Source organism: Bactrocera tryoni, chromosome 3 (assembly GCF_016617805.1).
Source record: "Bactrocera tryoni isolate S06 chromosome 3, CSIRO_BtryS06_freeze2, whole genome shotgun sequence".
Classification (NCBI taxonomy): Eukaryota; Metazoa; Arthropoda; class Insecta; order Diptera; family Tephritidae; genus Bactrocera; species Bactrocera tryoni.
Genome location: NC_052501.1, coordinates 45,078,362 through 45,102,056, shown reverse-complemented (window position 1 = coordinate 45,102,056; position 23,695 = coordinate 45,078,362). Strand labels below are relative to the sequence as shown.

Here is a 23,695-nt window from a genome sequence, read left to right as displayed (position 1 = left end):
CGTCTGCCTGTCTGTCCGTCCGTCCGTCTGTATATATACGAACTAGTCCCTCAGTTTGTAAGATATCCTTTTGAAATTTTGCAAATGTCATTTTCTCTTCAAGAAGCTGCTCATTTGTCGGAACGGCTGATATCGGACCACTATAACATATAGCTGCCATATAAACTGAACGATCGGAATCAAGTTCTTGTATGGAAAACTTTCACATTTGACAATGTAGCTTCACCAAATTTGGAACGGATTATTTTCTAAGGCAACAGTGTAATCTCCGAAAAAATTTTTAAGATCGGATTACTATAGCATATAGCTTCCATACAAACTGAACACATAGTTACTAAAAGAAATGCACCTGTGAAGGGTATATTAGCTTCGGTGCAGCCGAAGTTAACGTTTTTTCTTGTTTTTTTATATTTTGACAGTAAAACATGTTGAAAACATGCTGTGAAAAATTCGGACCGAAATTCATAGTATTTGATAAGTTACAGCTCATAGTCGCCGAAGTGTCGTAAGCGACTGTCTACCAGGCGCCATGACAAGTCTGCAGCTCTTGAAACTTTAAACGCATTTTTCACGAATCATCATTTTCTGAAACTGTCATGGTCCTAAAAAAAGAAGTATTCAACCGATTGCTTTAAAATTTACATACAAATGTACATATGTTCTTCTACTCATTTATAGTTATCGTCCCTACCAGCATTGTTTATTTTCGAAAATATTTTCATATTTTTATACTCTCGCAACAAAGTTGCTAAGGAGAGTATTATAGTTTTGTTCACATAACGGTTGTTTGTAAGTCCTAAAACTAAAAGAGTCAGATACAGGGTTATGTATACCAAAGTGATCAGGGTGACGAGTAGAGTTGAAATCCGTATGTCCGTCCGTCCGTCTGTCCGTCCGTCCGTGCAAGCTGTAACTTGAGTAAAAATTGAGATATCATGATGAAACTTGGTACACGGATTTCTTGGCTCTATAAGAAGGTTAAGTTCGAAGATGGGCAAAATCGGTCTACTGCCACGCCCACAAAATGGCGGAAACCGAAAACCTATAAAGTGTCATAACTAAGCCATAAATAAAGATATTAAAGTGAAATTTGGCACAAAGGATCGCATTAGGAAGGGCATATTTGGACGTAATTTTTTTGGAAAAGTGGGCGTGGCCCCGCCCCCTACTAAGTTTTTTATACATATCTCAGAAACTACATACTATAGCTATGTCAACCAAACTCTATAAAGTCGTTTCCTCAGGCATTTCCATATACAGTTCAAAAATGGAATAAATCGGATAATAACCACGCCCACCCCCCATACAAAGGTTATGTTGAAAATCACTAAAAGTACGTTAACCGACTAACAAAAAACGTCAGAAACACCAAATTTTACGGAAGAAATGGCAGAAGGAAGCTGCACCCAGGCTTTTTTTATTGAAATTGAAAATGGGCGTGGCGCCGCCCACTTATGGACCAAAAACCATATCTCAGGAACTACTCAACCGATTTCAATGAAATTCGGTACATAGTATTTCCTTAACACCCTGATGACATGTACGAAATATGGGTGAAATCGGTTCACAACCACGCCTTCTTCCAATACAACGCTATTTTGAATTCCATCTGATTCTCTTAAAAGACCTGGTTTTAGCGAAATTTCTTATAAATTCACCGATGGAAGACTTGCTGAAGACAACTCTATTACTAATTTCCCGAATGGTCAGATTCTCTTTTCGCAAACTCAAAATATTACTTTTTTGCAATTCGGAATTTTTTTTTAATTTGGCATATTTAAGCTTTAACGCAGCACCAGCACGAAATAAACTTTGAAACCATTGAAAAAACTAAACGTTGTTATAAAACGTGTACAGAGCACTAATTTATGTGAAAGAATAAACCTTTCCGCAGAAAATTACACTTGTCGGTTACAATTGTGTCCGGATTTTACTAACTGCTACTGTATGTTGTTGATTACCTCTGTTTTGTCGCTAAATTACTTTCCATGATACCTTCTCCTGAGGTTTGAAAATAAGAAAAGGTCTCTGCAACCAAATATTCATGAGCTATAGTCCTTGATATTTTTAGAATATTAGATATCTCTACAGTCTTAATTTACGATCGTTTCCAATAATTTTGTAAGCCAGTTTCATTTTTCTTCTTGGACATTTCATTCATTTTGTTGGCCGTATGGCTTATTCGGAATTTAGGGTAAATGTTCAGCAGAGCGGCTTTTCCGAAAACGTGTACCAATTTTCACGGGAAATGTCTTAAAAAATTCGTTTTTAATTCCGATTCACGAATATATATGGCGCGTTATCTATTTTTATGTTTTTTTTGTTATAAAAACAAAAAGAAATATTATGATTTTGCACGATATTTACGCTATAAATGGCATCACTATTCGAGTTTCAATTGGGTACTAGTGATACAAGCAGCGATCGGTTTCGAAATATCGATACTCTCGATATTCGAGACTAAACAAGAGTAGATAAAAATGAGAGACACGTAATAGGAAAATAATAATAATTGGAAAAATAAAAAGAAATTAAAATATCGATATTCTCTATATTTGAGCGCTAGAAAAACAAAAATCCTGGTCGGTCCAACACCCCGGCGTTCATAATTCTTCTGTGTCATACATTATACAATTATCTATTATGTATTTCTCATTTTTATCAACTTCAATCAATTCGTTGAAGTGAAGTGATTGCGAAGTTTTTCATATTTTTATAAAAAAACAAAAAAACTAATTTCTCTTATTAATTAACTAAACAACATCAATAATAATGTGTATATAATTAATAGAAAACATATTTTTTAACATCTAAAGACGTGTAAAGTGCAAAAGTGAATTTTTGATTTCAGGAAATACGATGTTTTTCTATTAAAAGAAAGAAAATATTGTTTTTAAAAGCACGCGCTTAACATATTCGTAAAGTAGAACTAAAAACGAGTATTTTAAGACATTTCCCGTGAAAATTGGTGCACGTTTTCGGAAAAGCCGCTCTGCTGAACATTTACCGAATTTAGCAAACCACTTAGATTTGTCAATTATTGTTTACAGTTAACATATATTTTTCCCCTAAAATATAATATTAGCGTCACGCTGCATTAAGGTAGAAATATAATTATAATTATATATCATTGCTGTTTGTGTGTTGTAAATTATTTTTGTACGATAATATGTACATAATTTCAATATATTTATTACACACGTCACTTTACCTTATCTCACTTTGCTTAACAACATGAGTATGAATACCATAGAATTTCGTACTCAAAAAAAATCAAAGTAGAATGAAACTCATAGGAAACGAAAGATAATACATATAACAGACATTAAGGGAAAACTAATTTTCGAACGATCTTAGGTGGGTACAACAAAACCGAACAGCGTGACTGAATTTTTATTTAGTTTTTTTTTCGAAATGTATTCGAATTAAAAATTAAAAAAAGTAATCCGTTCCTTATCTGAACGAAAGGCCCCGGCGAGATTCGAACTCACGATCTCCTGTTTACTAGACAGGCGCTTTAACCAACTAAGCCACGGCGCCATATGCTCCGAACATTGTCAAAGATTATTCTTATAGCTGTCGCTGTATTCGGTGATAACAGCTACTTTTAGCATTCCGCTGTTAATCTGAAACCAATAACACTGAGACTAACAGTAAGGTGTGTGAGCACAAACTAAAAATGAGTACAGTTGCAGCCTAAAAGTATGCAGTATATTTGAGAACAGTTTAGAACTCGTATTTACCCTGAAGTACTGGCAGAGAACGTAAAGTATAGAGAAGGTGCAGGTTCGACTGCGAACATTTGATAGATTCGTGAAAGGGAATTCGCCGCATTTGTTAACATTGTAGGTCGGAATTCGCTTCACAATTTTAACATTGTTTACAATTCTCTCATATATTCTAACCGAGAATATGAAGAGACAGAAATATATGTATTTACGGCATATGATGACAAAAATAATATCTACACCATGTCCAAAAATGATAAAATCTTATCGCGAGATTATGAGAGGAGTCGATAGACTGGACCAAATGGCTGGCTTATATGATTTGAACCGAAAATCCAATAAGTGGCGGAAAAAAGTTTTTTATCGCCTCTTGATGAAGTCTGTTGTAAATTCATGGATAATATATTCAAAGTTACGTCGTAAGAAGACGCCATTGATTGATTTTCTAGTAGTTTTAGCAGAAGAGCAGATTGCTGAAGGTTAGAAAACGGCAGCCAATGTTCGCAGTGGAAGGTCTGGTTGCATTTCCAAAAAGAAGAAGACTTATGGGAATACCGCTACTCATTTACCAATTGAAGGAGGCACAAGACGAAGATGTGCTGGATGTCGCCTTAATAATATTGAAAAACGCACAAAAACGATATGTGAAGAGTGTCAAACTCCACTATGTAAGAATTGTTTCGCACCTTATCATAAACGATGATTTATCTAATATTTTTATGAAATATAATTTCAGTTTTACTAACTATTCCTTCAAAATAAATGAAATAAATGATTTTTAGTTGATAAAAAATATCCAACATACTGTTTAGTTTTTATTGAGTTATGCGATATAGAGACCCAACGGGACTTATACGTCCCGCTCAAAACAACGGAATGGACACATATGTCCCACCCCCCTTAGGCCCTCCTGGAGGGGGTAGAGACTCCACTTCAAAATTTTCCACTTTTAAGGCCTATACTAAAGCTATAGTAATCAATAAACCTGTAATTTTCCTGTTGGTTGCTTTCTTTGGTTCGAAAGGGTTAATGCATATACTAAATTTATTGCTGAGAGTGACAGTCTAATTCGATACTGCACTCGATTTTCATCTTCACCGATTCAAGACAATTCTGAATCGGTATTAGAAATGAAAAAAGAAAATCTAAGAAATTTCTGGACACGTCTTCAAGCTGCGTATGACGCAATTCTAGAATCTGACGAATCAGATCTTCCGGAAAATTTTAAATCCTCGGCTTACTCCAAATACGAAAACTGCTTAGACCAGTACGAGAGCTATGATCTCCGATCAATTGAGATTAATAAAAGCAATTGCACCTACTCCACAACCGAGAGTAGAGCTGCCTCCAATTCAAAGCTAAGAGGCGAGTTCCGGCATTCACCTTAAAGTGCCAGCATGCGATACAGAAATATTTCACGGAGGTTATGAACAATGGCCGTTCTTCCGGGACATGTTTACAGCCGTGTACATAAACCATCCAAAATTATCACAAGCGCAGAAATTGTATCACCTCCGATACAAAACAAAAGGTCAAGCAGGCGCAATAGTAAAACAGTTCACTCTGTGAAAATTTCAATTATGCTTGGGAAGCTTTAAAACTCTTCAGAACGAAGAATATTAGTCGACAAACAAGTCACAATAATGGTTGCAAAAATTCCAAGAAACAAATTAATTTATAAAACTTCAATCCACTGTTCCAATTGCTTGTCAGTTCTGAACTGAATATTCCCACAGACAATTAGGACCCATACTGGTAAATATATGCTCCGCATTACCGAAAATCTTTGCTTCTGTAGAACAATCGCTCTCATCTGAAAATGCTAACAATGGCAACAAATTAATGATTTCTTAACTACCCAGTAGGAAATTGCGGAAAGGAGTAGATAAAAAAACGGTCAGAACTAAAAACGTTCAACACCACCTAAATCGCAGCTTTATTAGACTCCAAGCTAATAACAAGCACAATTTAAACAGAAGCTTCTTTAAACAATCGTTCACATCGAACAATAGCAAACTAACGTCATGCGAACTGTGTTAAGGAGGCACAAATGAAAGCTTGCAATTTAAAAACTTAATATCAATAGAAAAGACAACTTTGTCCAAGAACAAGGCTCTGTACCATTTCTTATCCCTCTCATAATCTCAATAATTGCAACAAATTCAATTGCGTATATTGCCACAAGGGCATCATTCCATATTTCAATAACTTTCTTTTCCCAAAGGTAGCGCTACTCCCAAAGAGCCACAGGTTTAGGTTGCAACCGCAACTCGAAACACAAAATCCTGAAATTTGCCAGAGACACCATGCCTCAAGGCTTTAAACACAAACGCTTCACAGCAGAATCAAAGTAGTACTACTACCCTGCAGTTATCTCCATCGAACACCGAGAACTTTTCAAGTGAGAGCCTAATAGACCAAGAATCAACGATCATTCATCTAGGGCACAAAATGAAACTAAAACCACCAATAAAACAAGCCAATTATGAAATTGCAGATGGACGGAAGAAGTGATACAAAACTCAAATAAATCTGCCCCATTACCTAGTTCCCCCAAACGGTCAGCGCATTCAAGCAGAAACTATAGTCTTACCGCAACTTACCGAATTTAATAGCTTCCAAGCTATCATATAAATAGCAAGCATTGGCAAAGGTTACCACCTAGCAGATCCTAACCTTTTATCAAACCGTCTTCTATTAGGTAGCGACCTCAAATTATTCTAGAAGGGTTGAAAAAATGTATCAACACGCAGTCGTACATAAAGATGATCAAGATTTTCAACGAATTATTTTCCGAAAATTTCCCAATAGTCCATTACGCGACTTTAAATTAAAAACAGTTACCTTCGGCGTAAACTGTGCCCCATACCTCGCCATTCGTACACTCCACGAACTAACGGAAATTTTGAAGTCAGAAGAACTTCTGGCATTTCAATTGCTTGAAGAGACATACGTATTGTAGACGATATCCTGTCTAAAACCACAACTGCTAGATCAGATAATGGTCGGTATGTCGTACATTACTCGAAACAACAATTTCAAGACACACTCTGCCTTGTTCACTCGCACCTCTGCAATACAGTTTCGTATGGAAAAAACCTACTTAGAAAGGTGATAAACAACATTATGATGAGTCTTACAAGAAGACATCATTTGGATCATGGAGGAACTAAGCCCGTGCGAAAAATCATAAAGGCAAATATCACTCTTCTACTTGCCACATCATGCAGTAGTAAGCCTGACAAAAAAAAACCACTAAAGTTGGAGTTGTCTTTAATGCCGAACAAGTGAAACCTCTTCTTTGAAAAATGGTCCCAGTTCACTAATAATCAATGACATTTCGCAGATACAAATTCCACAGTGGGTAATATTCCCCGAATATGAAGTGGAGCTACGGCTCTGCGACGCCTCTGAAAAAGGCATATTGTGCCACTATATATGTGCGCGCACAAAGCGACACCGCAACCACAAGCCACCTACTAGTGGCAAAAGCAAAAGTTGCGCCTCTAAAACCGATAAAGTCTACCACGGCTTGAACTCTGTGGCGCTCTGCTACTAGCAAAGCTAGTTTCCATAGTGCAGACCCGCCAAGATGGCAAGATATAAATTACCTCTGGTCCGATTCGAAATAGTTCTAGCCTGATTGAAAAGCCACCACGCGTGGAAACATATTTCAATCAGACGTCTCAAATACTTGATCTAGTAGGATCATGCGCCCAGCGCCACGTAGCCAGTGTAACCAATCCTACCGATCTTGGGACAAGAGGGTGCAAACCCCATCGCCACCACCACCCTCTGGTGGAATGGCCCCCGATAGTTAACTGAATCCACAGATTCTTGGCCACAATCGCCAATGCGCAACATATAATTGCCTCCGAAAGTCGAAAAATCGACACCTACCACACAATCGTAGAGGATAATGACGTCCTTGAACGATTTTTTATCGTTCCCCCGAACCCTCAGAGTAGTCGCCTATATGTCCAAATTCATGGAGCAACTTAAACTTAAAGTTAAAGGAGTAACTTACACCCATTGCGATACATTGACGCACCAGGACTTACAAAAAGCAAGGTCGCGTTTATGCCTCAACATAAACAGCGCTTCAGTCGCGACTATCGTTACTAAGAATCCGACAATTGACAAAACTCACTCTTAGTACTAAACCATTTTAGACACGAAGGTCTTCGTACCAATGGTGACTCGCTATTTCAAGCCTGACTTGTAGACGCCACCCCATTATATTACCTAGAAGTCTCCTTTTGCCATTAATCCTGAATTACATCCATATCTTAATGTTACACGCAGACAAGCGCCTCATGCAACATATGGTACGCCAAGGTATTATATTCCTGTCTTGACCCCAGATCAAAATGCATTTTCATGCGAACTCAGATTATGGCAGCACTTCCACCTGAACACTGCAATTTCGCTCTACCTTTCGACCACAGGTATCGGTTGGCTGGGCCTTTTCCGTCGAGCTTCCATGCTAAGATCTCCCACTCTCATGAAAGGCTATGTGGCTGTCTTTGTATGTTTCGACAAGGCAGTACACAGCAAACTGTACTAATCTGACGACGGAGGCTTTTCTCGCGTCATTTGCTCGCTTCGTCGCTCGACGTGGCTTCCCCTCCAAAATCATGAGCGATAATGGCAAAACATTCATAGGAGCCCAACAAGCCACAGAAAAACAGTTTGTGGATTTCTTAAAACAAGTATCCCCTGATATCGTACAAAAGTACGCCCCTCAAGGTATCAATTGGCAATTTATACCTCCAAGCGCTCCTCATATGGGTGGTTTATGGGAATCAGCTGTAAAGAGCTTCAAATCTCATTTCAAGAAGCTAGCCGGCAGCTACAAATTTAATTATGAAGAATTCACGACATTATTAGCGAAAATTGAAGCCGTTCTCAACTCACGGCCGCTCACAGCACTATCACAAGATCCCTCCGAATTCACAGCCCTAACTCCAGGGCATTTTCTAAAAGGAGCACCCATTCTGGCCACACCTGAGCCAGGCGTGGAGTCGCTATCCTTATTAAATAGATGGGAAAGAATTAAAATTCTCCATCATAATTTCAGTAGCCGATGGAAAGAAGACTATATAAAGGACCTCCACAAGAGGTACCGATGGAAAAATACAGAAAATGCGCCAAAAGTTGGAGATTGTGTCCTGATTCACGACGATTGCCTGCCACCTACCGAATGGCGGCTGGGCCGCATAGAGAAGCTTTATCCAGGCTCCGACGGTCATATCTCGCGTAGTCGATCTCCGTACGCAATCCGGAAAGTTAACAAGACCGCTCGTCGCTATGGCGTCTTACCGATCGCCGATAACCGCGCGAACCGAAAACCGACAAACTAAGCAAATGAACCGAAGGTAAAAACAAAATAAAATAAAAATTTATGAGTAAATACATATATACATATTAGGGTGATTCAAAAAAATTTTTTTTTTTTTTTTCAATTGGTACTCGCAAAAATAGGTTCCTAGACACATCTAAGAAAGCCTCTCCAAATATGAGTTTTTAATTGTAACGGGAAGGTCCTCCATCTAACGGTTGTCTATTTTTTCTTATTATCAGATAGAAAAATTTATATCTCGCTTCCAACTACTTGAAAAAATATTTTGTTAATTAGGTTTTGTAGGAAATTGAATGCTCTAAAATATGGTCTCTCATAATTTTTTCGTAAAGCCAACCGTTTAAAAGATATTAACGGTTGAAATTTGACTATTTTTGGAAAAATTCTTTATTTCTTATTAATTTTATAACTCAATGAATAAAAATTATTATAAATAATTAGCAGCGTCGTGGCCACTCTCCAGCAGCTTCAACGAATTCTAGGCTGAAATATTCGCCTAGGGGGGCCGGGATGGCTAAATGACCCTTAGTCGCCTGCCCCACATCACACCTACACCTATCACTAACACGCACACTCACCACACTCACCTCGACATCACCACACTCCACATCAACACCACCCACACGCGAGAGCCCAGGATCCACACACTCCAACACACGCCACATTACTCAACATAAAAAGGGTCAGGCTATACACAAACCAGTTAAGATTCGACCGCCTTGGCATCAACTACGCTTTCCCGCCACCGCTACGCAGCATCCTATCGTGAAATATTAAAATTTTATCCTACAATTGAAGTTCCGTATACTACTAATTTAAATCCATTGTAAAAGAAAAAGAAACCCCCACTAATCGAGTATTCAACTCATATTGTTAAAAATTATATTGCGTAGGCACTACATCACCTCTGGAGGTTCTACAAGAGTATGATCCGATCTTCAAACCTTCTGTTAGTTCCCCTGTCGTCTAGCTTGTCAAGCTCTTCATGCTCAGGCATTTCTGCCTCTCTTTTCTGTCTGCAAATGCGTCTCGCTTCCCTCTTCAACTCTTGGTATCTATTGTGGTCGATTGTAATGTTGCGAGGTAGGCAGTATGTTTTCTCTCCGTCATTAACCGAAAACCTATAAAACGCCATAACTAAATCAAGCTCTGGTATGGGAAACTTTAATATTTGACGGGATATCTCCACAAAATTTGGTATAAATTATTGCCCAAGGCAATGCAACAAAGCTTACGTTTTCGTTTTGTTTACTATATGGTAAGTAATTTTGAGTAAATCCCTCACCCTAAACTCTGTTTAAATGAAGAGAAGGCTTATTGTCAACGTAGTAATCTAACGATAGGTCTAGGAAGCGAGTTGCTTCCTTGGAGCCAGGAAATTGGGAAGTGAAGTAATTACCAAAGCCTCATGCGGAGTTTCTTTTGATGTAAGAAATAAGCTAGGTATATAAGGGAGGTGCTTGTTGCGTCCGAAGTTGCTTAAAATGTTTTACGTCGTTGGCGTATGGCAAGAATTACCACCTTATGTTTCCGCAAAGCAGTTCCCTTAATGATTGCAAAGATGGCTTCTGCGAAAATAGATAACACGCAAAATTCACTATTTTAGCTCGGAAGCGGGGTTTTGAAAGCTTGGGATTTCTTATTCCTAAAGTCTTCTTTTATTTGTCGTAGTACGTAAATTGAACCTGCATAATTCAAGCAATTACCGACGATTACCAACAGCATTTCTCTGCCTACTTTCCAAGAGCTAATGGCTAGCTATTCTCAGGTGGCGAAGGAAGGTCGAGAGTAAAAAGTCATCAAACGTCATCACTAATTGGGAAAAGAAGAGATATCAGGCGATATTGCTTCCCAGTGTTGACTTGTTTCTCACATTCTATTTGAGATGAAACTTTTCTGAACTTTCACCCATCGGTTATTTTTGGAGTGGTTAACTTCTTAAAACATTTTACTCTCGCCAATGAATTTTAGCTAAAAAAAGCCCGTTTAGCGCATACAATTTAATTTCAACACGCTTTTCTAGTTAAAAAATGTTGCCCACAAGAGATGTTTCAAAAAATTGAGTTCCCTACGGGCGACATTGATCAACTATAACCTTTGTAGGTATGGACACTGTGGGAAAAGTGTCCATTGATACCATATAAATACAAGTTTGTGTTAAGTTCAATATCATAGAACCGATTATCATGGGAGTGGACTTTGTTAACATTCATACTTCATATGATCACCCAAAATAAAAATGGGTTTTTATTTAGATGTATGATTTTCAATGAGGTAATACTTTCTCCAGAGTTAGTATTTTTGACAGCTGTTCTGGTATTTGGCTTACAGGTATACTCAGTTTAGTCTGCCATTTCATAATGAACGCAGGTATTTCGGAACAACGTTAGCACATCATTCATATTTGTTATCAAAATAATGACCTCTTTTGCATTTTGCTACGTCCAATATTCGGTCGATATAATCCTCCTGAAGAATCGGTACTTCGAGAAACCATGGATTGGTTTTGCACCAGGCTTACTATAATGGATAAGGCGCATCCTCAAAGACACTGCACAGTGCCACCGAAGACACTTTGCAGGTGTAGCGAAGAGTATTGAAGAAGACGACAATTTGAGCTAAGCCCAAGGATCTGTGGTTTGCAGACTAATAAAATCCAACAACCCAATCCGATATTGATGTATTGGTTCCATCAACACCATAAAGCCCAAAAAACAATAAATATAAAATAAAAAATTAAGAACATACAATTTAACACCGCTGAACTATTTTTTGTGGGGTTATGTGATGTCGTTTGTCCTTGGGAGAGAATATCCGCTTTGAACGCTGAGATACGCCCCAATTCCAACAAAAAGTGGTCGAGCATTTGGCTTCTCGGCTTTAATTTATTCGAATTCTCCAATATATAGGCGAACCTTATCTTAATAACAAAGCTAAATTCTTTTCCAAAGCATTAAATTATATGCGTGGTTTTTCTTGAAACCACAAGTCTTAAAAAAAGTTGCAAAAGCGACTCGATATTAGTTTCAGGCTTTTAAAGGCTATATCACTACCGCAAGTGGTTACCTACAAGCAAAGCCTACGTTGTCTTTTGAATTCATGACAGATGTTATTTCAGTTTGGGGAACAAGAAAAAATCCCACGGAGCCGAAACTGGTGAAAGCGGTGGTTGAGCGATGGTATTTATTGCGTTTTCAGCTTTAAATTCCGTCACAATAGTGGCTTGATGCGATGGTGCATTATCATGAATTTTTTTTCCACAATTCCGGCAGTTTTCGACGAATAATCTCAAGCAAACACCTAAATGCGACTAAAAAGTACTCGTTATTGACCGCATCTCCCTCTGGAACAAATTTTAAATTTCATAACCAAAATATCCACCAAACTTATTTGAACAGACTTGCAAGAAATGTCGAGCTCTCTTGCCATCTCCCTAACACTTAACTGACGATTTTCAAGCAACACCTTCACTTATTTAATATCTTCATCGGTTGAAAATGTCGAAGATCGTCCAGAACGAGGCATGTCTTCAATGATCTCTCAAGTGTATTTGAAGGCTTTGGCTTATGTTTTTGATGAAACTGAATCACCGTCAGCTTTTTCCAATATTCACATTGCGCACACAAAATTTGGTTAGAAATGTTAACTTTGAGAGAAATTCTTTCTTTGATGTTTTTTCCATTCTAAAAATCGTAACTCATTACTGAAGTGTACCTACTTAAGCAGCTGCTGTAAACGAACTGGAGGGCAGATCCCGCTCATATTGGCATAGTAATTAAGGACCAACTTATCAATATCCTTTTTTTTTGAAAATATCCCTTACCCGGAGAATTTAGTCACAATTTCCGAGTACTGAGTTTTGTCATAATGTATGTATATATGTATGTACATATTATCCATTATATGTAAAACAACCAGCTCTATTTTAATTGCAAACACTAACTCCATCCAAAAATAAAGCAACAAAAGCTTCAATATGTAAGCTTATGATTTATTAAATATTTAAGTGCAAATTCATGAATGTCTCTTAAAAACTAAATAGATATAAGCGACAGTAAAAACTGCTTCTTAAACTTCCTTAACTAAAATCTGGCAATGTGGCCAGTAAAGTAGATGGCATGAGGGTCACGAATGATGAATACGAAGGGATGATCAGCAATGAAAGTTTTCGGATCCCACGGCAAGGACATTGGCACGCCCACAGCAACTAAAAATACAATATAATAAAAAATTAAAATAATAATAATTTTAAATCTCTAGCATTTGAATTAATTTAAAATTCAAACTCACCGCTAGCAGCAGCCGCTTCGCAACCGATCTCATTCACATCAATAAAAGCTTTGTGTTGAACACGTGAGACGCGTGTGCTGATTGGTGACTCGTGGAAAATGTTGCTAAAATCGGCTTCATCGGTGAACATGGTCTTGATGCCCAGCTGAAGATAATAAAAACAAATATTTAATAATAAAACACTTAAGTAGCACTGTGTTTTAAGTTTATAAGCACCTTCAGCAAATATGGCTTCAAGTCAGTATCAAATTCGAAACCGAATTTTGGTAAATTCACTGTTACGCTGCTCCATTCCCAACGCTTTTCGAGCTCATCAAAGTCCACACCCTTCAATTTTTGTTCCAACTCGTAAAGACCGTTACGTTGATTCGGCAATATAAACCACATACGCAAATCGGTATTCTCGAAGAATAACTCAATCGCCTTGGCATCCAATTCTGCATATTCGGCATAGTTGTACCAATTGTCGGCGAACATAGTGGGCACCTTAACCGTTTCGTTTGCGTTAATAAAGAATACACGATCCGATGTGGCATCATCCATGAAAGGACGTGCCCACTTGGCTTTGAAGTAGATTGCATTGACAAGCGCTACATTAATATCGGGTTCGACATTGTTCAAAACATTTTGTATTTTGTCATTCGTCTTCTCGGTCAACCACTTGTTGATCAAGTCTACGGCTTTTGGTTCATCGGTGAAATCCAATTGCTCGGCATCGGAGTCAAAGTACTTCTGTGCTGCTTCACGGAATTCCGGTTCAATGACCAACTCATCCTTTGCGTAGATTTTATTGGCGATCTCCAATGTGGTCTTTGGCTTGACAAAAGAATGCAACAGCTTGTAATAGCTCTTCGCCAATACCGCTGCGACTCTGCGAATGTGCATGTAAGCTGCGTTGCAACTCCTTGGCCCGGTTTTACCATCGGCGCCATAGTATGCCAAACCAGTGCAGTCTGTGTGCCACCGGTGAGATTGATCACATTTTCGTTCTGCTTCTCGCTGACGATCGGCAGAAGAGTTCGGTGGCAAAGAGAAGATTACGATTCTGTATTACATTGGCGGCGACATCGCGGCTCAGAAAGTAATTTAATAAAAATACAACAACTAAGGATGATAAAAAAAAACAATAATTTACAACTGAAATATATCAAATTACACGGTTTTTATTTTTGTACTAGTCTCTTCCACACATAAGTTACAGCAAAAACTAGTTGGCAATTCACCCACCTAAGCACCACTTCATGATTACAACTCAAGCAGGCTTTCTACTTTAAACCAGATTCAAGGTGGTACGTTCGAAAACAAATTCACTCAAAGACTAAAACTGGGAATGCCGGGATACCCTCAATTTATACTACAGCGTCGGTTCAGCGATAGCCAAATGAAGCAAAATAAAAATGAAAGCAAAGAAAAAAGCGACGAAAGAAAGCCGATTAGCATACGAGGCAGGCACAAAAGCAACCAAACATATGTAGTTTCATTCAGTGGCCATGATCATGATCAAGAGAATAACCGCGCCAAGTGCAGAAAAGGAAAAATAAATCAAAGCGAATTGCTGAACGCGCAAGCGAGAGCCGAGAACAGTTTGGAAACAAAAGGTTTGTAATTGGGAACATTTGTTGTTGGAGTGTGCTCAGCGCTGAGCATTGAAGCGAAAGAACCATCTTCATAACTTCGAGAAGAAAGAACATAACCGATAAGTTGCATGCTTTTCCCAACTATGATTACCTGTTGGAGCTCATGGAACTGGGAATGAGCACGAAAGATAATGTGTGAATAGTTCGTTTTTTTAGTGGTTGTGTTCTATTCAATATACTCTAAGTAAGTTATAAAGTTTTATTTATACCATGTTCAGACCGAAAATTTAAAAGATTAGATTATATTTAAGCATTTCATAACCCAACAGTGTTCTCACTGCCGAAAATTTAAAAGATTAGATTATATTTAAGCATTTCATAACCCAACAGTGTTCTCACTGCCGTTAGAAAAATCAAAAAACAACTGTTATTGTCATTCAAGAATTCACATCGCTTATTATTTATCAAAAGCAAGGGTTGTCATATAGTATTTTCAAATAAAAGCCGTCTTTTTTTAATATTTTCCATATAATAGAAATAATGGATGCATTTTTTCATTTGTTAAGTCGATTTTCAGATGAAATTAGATTCATTGCTTAAAAAAAAATTTGTTTGTTTACATTTTTCCCCCTTTGTAGTGTCTAAATCAGCTGTGATAATGTATCAGATTTCCAGTGCTGACAAGTAGACTGCGCAAAATCAGAGTCGCACAGAGAGATTTAGCGTGGATCAGTTTGAAATCCTTTCAATGAAGTGATTTGGAACTGTCATTTTTGTATGGCGAAATCTAAATTTTTAAGATTAGTGGGATAATCCATTCAACAGCCGAAATCGTGTGATTAAGTGTCGGTCTGAACAAGGCATTAGGGTAGTATTTAAGTAAAATAAATACTTGCAAAGAAAAAAATATATATACAAGGAATTTCTCTTTATTTATCATATACTAGAGGACCCGCCCACGCTTCACTGTGGCTGAAACATAGATAATACTACTATTATTATTTAGTTGGATTATAACTATTAGTTAATAATATATAGCATTTTTGTGAAGCAACTTGTGTTAGTTTACAAAAAAATGGATCATAAAGCATTACGGTTGTTAATAAAGCATTGCTTTTGGATGGAAAATACTGTTGAATTTGGGCTCAGGGAGATCCACCGTTGAAAAGATATTTGCTAAGCTGGAAACAGGCGAATTGAGTACCGAGGACAAAGATGCTCTAAAGATTCGAAAGAAATGTGCAAATTGGGTGCCAAATCCAATAAAAGCAACAAATAACTGATTCTGAGAAGTACATTATTTGAGCGCTCTTTAATCGTAATAAAACCGAATTTTTGCGTCGTTGTGTGACAATAGAAACATAGCCCCATCATTTGCCACTGGAGGTCATCAGTCTTTTTGTATGCATGTTGTATAATACATACTCAACGACTGATTACTGAGCCAGTTATAATCCATTGCACTGCATATTTGGTTGCAGTTCTTTTCTACTATTACAAATACTTAGCTATTGTATTATTTTTGACGAAGAACCTGTTTAAAATTGTAGGCATATATTAATTTGGTGTGAGTTTTTTTTTATTGCTTTTTTTTTTGAAGAAATGAAATATTCAAATTTTGAAAAAATGCTTATTATTTGAAATATAATTTTTGTATTTATGAGATGTATTAAATTTTGACGTAAAGGTATAAAAGGTATCCTATGTCCTTACCCGGGTTCTAAGCTTCTTCCACGCCAATTTTCAGCCAAATCGGTTCAGCCGTTCTTGAGTTATAAATGGTGTAACTAACCACAACTTTCTTATATATATATTACATAGACTTGTATATATATGTTGTATTTTATGTGTGATATTTTACTCATTTTGAAAAAGTTGTTCCGCATCGTCGTTACTCTCCCCAAACTAGCCAATGACCATTTTCATCATAACGCTTTGAGCTCCCAGCTCCCAGGGTTCTTCAACAACATGACGGCTCTTCGAAGCAGACACCTCTGAAGAAGAAGGTTAAGTCGGATTTGAGTCGATTTCTACATTTTGCATAGCATTAGGGTGTCGCCTCTTCTTTTGAGTAAAACTAGAAAACACCATCTGGAATTTTATAAGTGGCACTTGCTTGACTTTTGGATTAACGATTTTGAAATTTTTCCGATACAGGAGCCAGGAATTGATAACTACTGTGTCTACTCTGTCCAGCGAAATATTTTCATGTACCATATATTGGAGCGCCATTGACATGTCGGCAAGAAGGAGTTGCTTTCCATGTGTTTATTGTATTTTGAAACAATAGCCTGTCTCGAAACTAAAACATTTTTTTCTTCCATTGCTTCCATGTTCCGAACTGACGTGTATTATTATCCAGCCAGCGCACTGCAGCAATATCAAGATTAGCTTCGTATTTCATTTCATACGATCCCCTGTCAAATCTGACTCAGACAGTAGTTTATACTTTCCCATTCGAATTTTTCGGACCGTGCCGATCAAAATATCAAGAAGGCTTACTGAAGTGAACCAATTATCAAAATACATTTTGTAATTTTTAAACTTTGGTAGTGCGGATGCTAAGTATAACATAATGTCCGATGATATGCCGAGTCCATATGAAGGGCAAGTTCACACCAACATAGAGCGAAAAGTCTTAAATAGTTCCTGACGAACCTGCGCGCGTGAACATTTTCAGTCCTCTTTTGTGGGGCTAAGCAAGGTTGTGCTGCTTGAAGGATGATCTTCTTGAAATATGCACTTAACCTCTTAGCGAAAAGCTCTTATTTATTGCATTTGTATACCTCTACACTTGCCTTTATATACTATGAGGTGCTCATCAGTGCTTAAGTGTTCAAAGTGCTCAAATTTATTTCTTTGCATCGAATCTGTTACTGCGGCTCATTTGAGCTCCCATTCTAAAAACCGGCAGCTGGACTATGCCCAACTACAACAAAACTCCCAGAAATCGATTGAATAACTTCAATTCAACAATTAAGTTCACTGCCGGACTTTGGAGGGAATACATATTTGTCTGTTCATAATCAATTTGTTTAAAAACATGTTGAAATATTGAATTGGCTTATTTACTATGTTCAAGTCTTCTTCGGACTCTTAACTCATAACGTCTTGACTGTCGATTGGGTTTTTTCTCCAATTTAGTTGGGATACATATACTTTTTCAATAATTAAGTGATCCATATTTTCTGGTTCTTTATAGACTTCTTGGTTGGCAGTACTTTCTGGTACATCGATTTCCAATTCTTCTCCTTTTTCTAAAATCTGTTTCACACCTTCCTCCAGGAGCTCATCGTCGTCTTCATCACACTCGTCAAAAGAGTTGTCCCAGTCTAGCTTCAAAATCTGCTGTATGTGAGCATCACACAATCTTTTCGTTCTTAACTTTATTCTTCGAATTCAAATTGATCTATAAGATGTGTATTTTAAAGATGTTTATGTGTATTTGACTTTTAAACGATGTCAAACATAGAAGTTACGTATAAGCAACTTAGGGCTGAAGGGATTCAAGGAGAATCTATGCTTTATACTTGGTTGGTTAAAAATGGAGGCGCAAGTCTTTTAAGATGGATTATAGATTTTTAAATTTTATGAGGGGGGATCTTAATAATATGTGATCCCTAACCAATAGCCTTAATTGCCGCTTTACTGTGCACTAGAATGTTTTTTTTGACTTACTGGTTAGATCAAGGGTTACAGATTCAAAAGGTATGTTCTCTCCACTTCATTTTTTTAACTACGATAACTACGAGATTGACTTCTTCAACCTTTTTCTGGAGAAAATAATTCGAGCTGCAGAACTAAGCCGAGAAGGTACAATCTTCTACAAGAGTGTACAGCTGCTGGCGCATGCCGGTGATGTTGATGTCATTGGCCTCAACACTTGCGCCATTTGTTCTGCTTTCTCCAGACTGGATAAGGAAGCAAAGCAAATGGGTCTGGCAGTGAAAAAGGGGAAGATGAAATATCTCCTGTCATAAAACAAACAGTCGTCGCGTCGGCGCTAAGCACGTCACGTCATAACAACAACGTCAGCCTCGAAATCCAACGCAATGCCAACAGGTGCTACTTCGGACTAAGTAGGCAATTCAGAAGTAAACTCCTCTCTCGACGAACATAAACAAAACTCTATAAGTCATTCATTATTCCCGTCCTGCTATATGGTGCAGAGGCATGGACATCTGATGAGTGGACGTTGCAAGTTTTCGAGAGAAAAGTTCTGCGAAAGATTAATGGTCCTTTGCGCGCTGGCCACGGCGAATAGTAAGGATGATGGATTCGATGGATCGATGAGCTGTGTGAGATATACGACGACGTTGAAGTTCAGCGAATTAAAAGACAGCGGCTACGCTGGCCAGATCATGTTGTCCGAATGGACGAAAACACTTTAGCTCTGAAAGTTTTCGGCGCAGTACCCGCCGGTGGAAGCAGAGGAAGAGGAAGACCTCCACTCCGTTGGAAGGATCAGGTGGAGAAGGACCTAGCTCCGTTTGGAATCTCCAATTGGCGCCACCTTGCGAAAAGAAGAAACGACTGGCGCAATGTTTTTAACTCGGCTATAACCGCGTAGACGGTTTCTACGCCAGTAAAGAAGAAGAACCACGAGATATTCAACATAGTAAAGAAGAAGAACCACGAGATATTCAACATACATAGCTCGAGAAAGAAATAGTTCTACCCTATAAAGAGAAGAATTTTAAAGGGAAAATTGTTTCTTTGTTGTGAAAGGACAAATTTCTGTTTTTTCGGATTGAAATAAAGCTCAACTGGGCGGAGATGTCAAAGGCTATTCCTGTGAGCCGCGATAGGCGATTAAAAATTATCCATGAATAAAAAACAGCGGACCCGTCTTTTGCTACTAGCTCATCTTGGTAGTTTATTATATAGAAATATCCGCATTCTCTAAAGCTTGGCTTTAATTAAAATTTCATATTTTTTCGCAGAAATTACAAAAATAAACAACTAAAATATTAGACTATTAAAACATACATACGAAGATCTATGTATGAATTTTTCTTTTATTTCTTAATATATAACATTTGTAATACATATACATATAATAAATGCAAAGACCTTTTGCTTTTGTGGCGTAAACCGTAAGTTTTCTTCAAGAGTTATTCATTTCATCTGTCGAAGTCAGCCCTTTTTACTTAATAACCTTGAGCGACTTGCCGACATCGATGAATGCGGCCACGGCATGATCGACGTCGTCCGTTGTATGCGCCGCCGATATTTGTACACGAATACGCGCCTTGCCTTTGGGAACCACTGGATAGCTAAAGCCAATGACATAAATGCCACGCGCTGTGTGATGCAGATTTCAATAATAACAATTGAGCAGAGAGAACAACATAGAGTGGAATAACAATTCTACTTACAAAGCATTTGATCAGCGAATATGGAGGCGAGACGAGCATCGCCCAACATCACGGGGCAAATTGGATGATTTTCGCCAGCGATTATAAAGCCCGCCTTAGTCATGGCATCGCGAAAACGTTTTGTATTGCTTTGTACGCGCTGTGACAACTGATCGGAATCCATTAGCATATCCATAACCTTAATGCCAGTCGCCACTACTGGTGGTGGTAGGGAGTTGGAGAAGAGATAAGGGCGCGACTTTTGACGCAGTAGCGTAATCAATTCTTTCGGACCAGTGGTATAACCACCAGCAGCACCACCAAGTGCTTTGCCCAAAGTGGAATTGATAATATCCACACGACCCAGGAGATTGTGGTATTCCTCAGTACCACGTCCGGTGGCGCCAAAGAAACCCGTTGCATGGCATTCATCGATAAAGACCAACGCATCATATTTGGCAGCGAGATCGACAATCTTCGGCAAAGGCGCGATGTTGCCATCCATTGAGAAGACGCCATCGGTGACAATCAGCTTGAGACGCGCCGTTGAAGATTGCAGTTGCTTTTCGAGATCTGTATTTGGAGAAGAAGGCAAAAGTATTTATGAAAAAATTTATATTTTTTAATAAAATTTAAACATAGAGTATAGAAATTAGTTATTACCACTCATATCACGATGCTTATAGCGCTGCTTCTGCGCCTTACATAAACGTATGCCATCAATAATGGAGGCGTGATTCAGTTCATCGGAAAAGACGGCGTCGTCAGGCGTCAGGATTGCTTCGAATATACCGGCATTGGCATCAAAGCAAGACGCATACAAAATGGCATCTTCACGCCCATGGAACTGGGCAATTTTCTTTTCCAGCTGCTTATGTATCGTTTGTGTGCCGCAAATGAAACGTACCGAGCTAAGACCGGCACCATATTTATCCAGCAGCTCTTTGCTGTAGTTTACCACTTCGGGATTGTTCTGTAAAAAATGAAAAGGTACATTACAGATGAATAAATTTAGGACAGTGAGTTTCTGTGTTTTTTCTTCAACAAAAGTAGGGAACCTAGAAATTGATTCCCCTTTATGTTTATGCTCTCCTTTTATCGACAAAGCTTGAAGAGTAGCGAATTGAACAAACAGCTGGTATAAAACACATAGACCAGCATTATCAAATGGATGGAGTACTTATAGAGAAAGAAAATATCATGGACTATACATACCGCCAAACCGAGATAATTATTTGCGCAAAAATTCAAGATGCGTTTCTGTGTGCCATCCACGGTGATCTCTGTGCTCTGTGAAGAGGTGATAATACGCTCCATTTTATAGGTGCCCGCATCCTTGATGCCCGTAATTTGCTTGCTCAGTATATCACGAAACTGGCTCAATGCTGGACGAGCGGCGGCCGAGGCCGAGGCGTGGGCGTTGGACACGGCGAAGAGTCGTTGACTCTGGCGTCGAACGCTGTTAGCGCCTGTAAATTATTCGAAATGCATATTATTTATGTAAATGAAAATAAAAAAAAAGTTTGTGAAAATTTCAGCATATTTTGTGCAGACGCAATGCATTTTTTTGTTTTCGCTAGAGCACTTGTGCGTCTTCGTCTACAGATGTTGTTTATTAAAATTCATTTATTCCTCATTCTTCGTTGCTCTTCGGCCATATAAATAGAAATGGAAGCGGCACGTGTATGTATGCGCGTGAGAGAGTGTTTATTGTCTATTTGTAAAAATGTGTGTGTATATTATACATTTTTTTCATTAAGGTGGGTCGAAACTGTAGAAAAATTGCTGTAGAAATCTTTTTATACCCAGAATAGCGTATGACCAGTTTGTACCACCTAAAAGGAGTGTATATAAGTAAATAAACAGCGTGACGAGCTAAGTAGATTTAGCTATATCCGTCTGTCTGTCCATCTGTCCGTCCGTCTGTATATACGCGAAGTAGTCCCTTGGTAGTAGCCTTCATCTGAAATACTGCACACGCTCTTTTCGCCCCAAAAAGCTGCTCATTTGTCGGAACCGATGATATCGGACTACTATAGAATATATCTGTCATTCAAACTGAACGATTGGAATCAAGTACTCGTAGGGAAAACTTTTTCATTTGACGAGATATCTTCACCAAATTTGGCATGGGTTATAATCCAAGGCAACGGTGCCATCTTCGAAGAAATTGTGCTGTTTGGACCACATGACCGCCATATAAACTAACCGATCAAAATCAAGAAAAAAAGTTTTCACATGCACCTGTGAAAATTATTAAAGCGTCGATGCAGCCGAAGTTAACGTTATTTCTTATTTTTGTATTGTTTTACTATATACCATCCGATTTTTATATTTATTATTAATATTTCGTATTTTTTAGGAAATTATAAAAAAAAATACCAGAAAATATTTCCTTTATCATAATCGCAATTTTTACAAAAAGGATCTTCAATCAAAGTTCTGAAGCATTGAGATCACAGTTGATAATATCTATTCACGATTTTTATTTTCAATTCACATCGCAAATTTATATTTTTTAAACAGTTTGTTCGCTTGAGACTTGTTTTCTTACATCCACAAGTTCCACACATTTTTTATAGATATAAACGTTCACATAACATATGCAAAAGCCACACACCTCTGAGCAACGCGTATTTTGAGAAAATTGGCATTTTCTGGCTATGCCAATAATAATTTTGTGAAAATTCCTTTCTCCTCAAATTTGGTTCTTTGCTGCGCGACACACCCTCGATAGATTTCGTTTTCAAACTGAATAATTGTCAAAACGGCAATTCTATAGCGACCGGCGGCGTCGTCAATTATTGTATATAGTGCAGGCAATAAACCGTAGCTATGTAGATACATAAACATGTACATATATACATATATGAGAGTATCCAAGAGTATACACAACAACAGCTGATTGCTTTATTATACATTATTGCCCATGTCAGCAAAAAGAAATGATAAATATATAATAAAGATGTGTAAAGATATATAATATGTATGCATACGCATTAAGGAGGATCAACCGCAAAAGCAAAGCATTCCATAAGATCTTATGGTGCAACCTTAAAATATACTCAAAGTAGACTGCTTGAGTGAAAGATAGGCGAAAATTATCTTCACTTATTTTATTAAAAAATCTCAATCAATACACGTGAATTTTTCTGAGAAACTTAAAATTTTTGATAAAAATCAAGAAAATTTCTTGAAAATCATTATTTGTTCGGTTTATTTTTTAACAGCAAAAAAAGTCGTTAAAAAAATTTTCTTTCTTATAGAAAAACGATTCCATTCTTCGAACAATGAACATGCAAATACATAAAAACATAAAAACATACCTGACGATTTTCATGTTTCTCCGGAATTTATAAAATATATGTATTTATTGAACTA

General features: G+C 37.8%; 1 protein-coding gene, 1 non-coding gene and 1 pseudogene across 2 annotated transcripts; all 3 read right to left on the bottom strand.

The window, feature by feature from the left end:
* Positions 1-3,466: 3,466 nt before the first annotated feature.
* On the bottom strand, positions 3,467-3,540 carry Trnat-agu. Its single transcript has one exon. It is a non-coding gene; the product is annotated as a tRNA-Thr (tRNA).
* Positions 3,541-13,060: 9,520 nt separating this feature from the next.
* LOC120771532 lies at positions 13,061-14,464 on the bottom strand (annotated as a pseudogene).
* A 5,547-nt stretch (positions 14,465-20,011) lies between these two features.
* Positions 20,012-23,057, bottom strand: LOC120772386 (2-amino-3-ketobutyrate coenzyme A ligase, mitochondrial-like). Its single transcript, XM_040100976.1, has 5 exons — positions 22,935-23,057; positions 21,530-21,783; positions 20,978-21,287; positions 20,336-20,887; positions 20,012-20,261 (listed from the first exon to the last, which is right to left on the bottom strand). The coding sequence occupies exons 1-5, from the start codon at positions 22,966-22,968 to the stop codon at positions 20,104-20,106; spliced, it is 1,308 nt and encodes a 435-aa protein (XP_039956910.1). The 5' UTR covers positions 22,969-23,057; the 3' UTR covers positions 20,012-20,103.
* Positions 23,058-23,695: the final 638 nt, after the last annotated feature.